We start from the raw sequence: 4,075 nt of genomic DNA on the forward strand, positions 1-4,075 counted from the left end.
AAGAATAATCTATAATGAGTTGGCAATAGATATTAAGCAAATGAGTTTACGAATATTTATTAAAAATTTTCAATAAGTTTGAAGTGACGCTCGCGGTCGTCACCGATCAAAATTTCTTCTCCTAAGAGGAATCGATCTGAGTCACTGTCTTGGTCGTGACCTTTCGCTGGATGACTAATTTCTCGGTTGATCTTATGCTAAATCACCGCAGATACCGGACTCCCCGGGATAACGAACAATCGCGTTGCGAAGGCGGTTTTCATTGTTCCGTCTAGTCATGCACGATGCCGTCATGTTCGTCAAAGGAGTCGAGAGAGGAACGTAAACCACCTTCAGCCACGTATCATATTCCACGCATCTCTAATTCGTATTGGAACTACGAAATCTTTAAATTTATCCAAGATTATTTTAATCTTCAAGAGCTGCTTCATTCTTTATATATGTATATAAATTCTTTATTTCAGCCTCTTCGGCCCAGAAATTGATTTTGATTTACATTTCCTATTCACTACCCCGTCTTCCACCTCGTTCACTCACCCTTCCACTACCTTTACTTCTTCGCTTCCTACCTCTCTTATAGTCTTTTAGATAACATCAAGTATAAACAGTCTTATGCTTTCTGACATCCTATCAGTCTTTGTCTGTTTACCTTATCTATCTAATTGTTATAAACTATAGTCTTTTAGATAACATCCGATATAATCTAACATCTTGTACTTTCTTACATCCTATCAGTCTTTGCCTGTTTATCTCTAGTTATAAAGCTTCATTCTTTATATAAAATTTAAATGTACGATTGATTAAGCATTGATAGAATATGACACTATTTAAATGTAACAAACAATAAAAATGTTCTAATTCATATTAGAAATATAGTTTGATATTCATTTTCGAGGAGCCTGTAGGACTCCTCAAGAAAATGAGTTAAGATCCACTGTGACAATTTTACAAAAAACAAACTGATGCGTCAGCCAGGAGTGACGTGGAAATTGAAAGCAAAAGCTGAAAGTAAAGGCAATCTTGCTTGGATTGGTCACAGCTTCTACTTGTGCGCGTTACAACGCGGAGTAATTTATTGCCGTGTTTTTCATGGTAAGGAAACGGGGTCGCGTTCGTTCACCGTTTCGAACCGCGTCATCTACCGATGAGTCAAAGGAAAAAAGGGTCCTCGAGGTCTCCCCCGGCGATCCTCGATTCGCCGTGAAAAAATTGCGCGCCGAGAGATCGACTACCGCGTTCTCGTCTGTCCGAAGATATTTACAAAACGCGTAAACAACTCGTTTCATTTTCGTTCCTTGTAGTTTCAACACCATCAAGCCAGTAACGTAAGAAACAATAAAAAAAAAACAGTAGTGCAAAAATAAAATGTCTTAAATCATTCGATTGTGCAGGTATTAAAAGACTGGAGGTTGAAGTATCCGTAATCTGCGAGAACCGAGGGGTTCTGTAAGAACAAGAAGAAAAGGGCAAGTAAATTCCTGGACTGGCCTCGGTTGGCTTATTCTTGAACGGTAGTTAGAAGCCGCGGGGTCACGCGCAGACCTGCACAACGGCGGAAAAAAAGATCGTGCGCGCTGATAGGTATAATAAAGAAATTACCCATTTCCGGAAACCGGTTGGCCTTTTGCCGCTTGCCCATTTTGGTCTACGGAGGAACGACGAGTTTTCACCGATTCTTTTTCCTTTCCTGCTCCTCCGGAAATTCTATTTAACTGTTATCACATTATTCGATTGTAACTCGTACCAATCACGATTGCTTCACATCTTATCGTTTAATTACTGATTAAAAGTTATTCTTAAAAGTACAGGCTTGTCTAATGTCATTCTGCATTCGGACTGGCGCGTGGCACGTTTTCGATCGTGTCCATGCGAACTTCCGCTCGTGTCCATTAGCGTATCTACGGTGCATGCAAACGGTGTTCGCTTTATCTCGCGATAAAAGGAAGGCACGAGTCCCGCATCGTGCTCGACGCGCGACACTTCCTTCCTCTCCTCCTGTGGTACTGTTAACCATAATACAATGCCGTGAGCAATTGTGCTTTAATAAGTTTTAGATCAATGCATATGCATAAGCGTATGCACAGCCGTAATTGAACTGATATCGAATAGACGACTTATACATATATTTAGAAGGGAGCTACGGAGAAAAGAGGATCAGGACAATTTTTTCTCACGTTTCCAGAACGAAGTCATTTACAACTTTCACGCTCGATGAACAATCTTCTGAGAAAAAGTATTTGCTCGAGTCACTCAACTGCATCAGAGTACGTCGCTCATTAGAGAATTTAATTACACCTTTCGTCTATCTGACTGACACTACATTTTTTGTGGTAATTAAAAACGTTGGGCTTTAAGTTCAAGTTTAAACGGAGTTTAAATAAAGGTCTGTGTAAAATGTGAAATAGGTTCAAGGAAACTGAGAACGTGTCGGGGATTCTTTTACAAAGGTTGAGTGTGCACACAGTATTCTGTGTTACTTAACGTGGCTGTGAGTGAGCAAGGATCTCTTTTAACACGTCGAACGCTCACATAAGAAGTCAACGACTTGGGTTACAAGCTACAAAGACGACCACGCGTTACACGATACACACTTTGCGCTCATTAAGAGTGTTAACTTCACCTTATATTCATCAAACGCAAGAGAACGAACATGACTTCGTTGCTCATAATTAAATTCAACAAGAATCTGTTTGCCAGTTGTCTTCTAAATAAGAATTACGAAGTTAAACAAAGAAAGCCAGTTTCTATTCGACGCAGCAGAGAAACTTCATCTTTGATCGAACCTACATGTGAACCTAATTAAACCAGAACTCCCAGCTCTTGCCTTCCGACCTCCGCTGATGTTCAACTCTCCGCTATAGAGCATCAGGAATCATCGTGTTTAAGGATGTATTGGCTATACAGTCAATCCCAAAAGTTTATGTACCTTAGAAAAACGCATTTCCTACAATTAAAAAGAAATCAGATGTCGGAAGAATAATGCTAATAATAAATAGCTACGTGCTAAAAAGTATAGAAGGAAATATCTAATTAAGTATCGACGCTGACGAAAAATATTTTTCTTCAAAATTTCGAAAAATGCTTCAAATAAAAGTTGTTTTCCTTCTAACTTCGATATTTAACGAGTTACGTATGATTATTTGGCATTTTATTGATGTTGACAAAATCTTACCATCCCAGCGTCGAAACGGCGAACTTTTGGCAAAAAATTTCATTTTTCCTTAATTACTCCTAAACCGTTGAATCTACGGGAAAATTGTATAGGACCTTTCTTGTAGAGGACGACGAAATCTATAATTTCCATGTAGATCTCGTCGTCCTCTACAAAAAAGGTCTGATGCAATTTTTCCGTATGTCCAACGGTTTGGGAGTTATTGGCCAAAAAATAAAATTTGGTAGAAATTAAAGGGTACCCCTTGGAAAGATCTCGGAAAAATCGAACATTTCTTTTGTTGTTTATTATTAGCAATGTTCTTCCGACGTCTGATTTCTTTTTAAAAAATGCGTTTCTAAAGTGCATAAACTTTTGGGATTGACTGTATAGCCAATACATCCTTAAGCCCTTGACGATGACTCAACTCGGTTTCGACTTCAGTCCATGCGTTGTATGAAGTTTCATACAGTCGTCGATACAATAAATGACGTAATAATTGACACGATATTTCATTTCTAATAAATGTTTCCTATTGCATGAACATGGCAGGTGTCCTGATACTTACGGCCAGCAGTGTGCATCGAAAAGATCGAATTCGAAAATAGCCGGTAGCTTATTTTCGGCGTGTTACCCTGTCCCATACTCTTTTTCTTCCCGTTTTCTTTTCATCGTCTTCGTTGGCCGTCAACCGCAAGCGTCACGCAGCCGCGGTTAAGTTTATTATTACACGCGGTATTCTCACGTCCCTTGGACGTCATACTCGCGGCATCTCCTTCTCGTCCACTCGTGTCGCGTCCTCGGTGCTCGCTCCTCTGCGGGGCGCGATTAAAGGTCCGTGAGCGTCTTGGAAGCCCTGAACTTCGGGGTCCGATGCCGATTGCCTCAAGGTCGGCCTGAATCAGAACCGGCCAACCGGTTTTT

General features: G+C 40.2%; 1 protein-coding gene across 1 annotated transcript; it reads right to left on the bottom strand.

Moving 5' to 3' along the window:
- Positions 1-1,257: 1,257 nt before the first annotated feature.
- On the bottom strand, positions 1,258-1,867 carry LOC113464834 (uncharacterized). Its single transcript, XM_026817116.1, has 3 exons — positions 1,807-1,867; positions 1,600-1,712; positions 1,258-1,444 (listed from the first exon to the last, which is right to left on the bottom strand). Exons 1-3 carry the CDS (start codon positions 1,822-1,824, stop codon positions 1,258-1,260), a joined length of 318 nt encoding a protein of 105 aa, XP_026672917.1. The 5' UTR covers positions 1,825-1,867.
- Between the last annotated feature and the right edge of the window lie 2,208 nt (positions 1,868-4,075).

Source organism: Ceratina calcarata, unplaced genomic scaffold (genome assembly GCF_001652005.2).
Source record: "Ceratina calcarata isolate Rehan_Ccalc_2016 unplaced genomic scaffold, ASM165200v1 scaffold557.2, whole genome shotgun sequence".
NCBI lineage: Eukaryota > Metazoa > Arthropoda > Insecta > Hymenoptera > Apidae > Ceratina > Ceratina calcarata.

What these genes read in the sequence shown, in the direction of transcription:
- LOC113464834 (XM_026817116.1), bottom strand. An exon ending in CAACCGGTTTCCGGAAATGG is followed by an intron (nt 1,445 to 1,599) that starts GTAATTTCTTTA and finishes TTGTTCTTACAG; the next exon opens with AACCCCTCGGTTCTCGCAGA.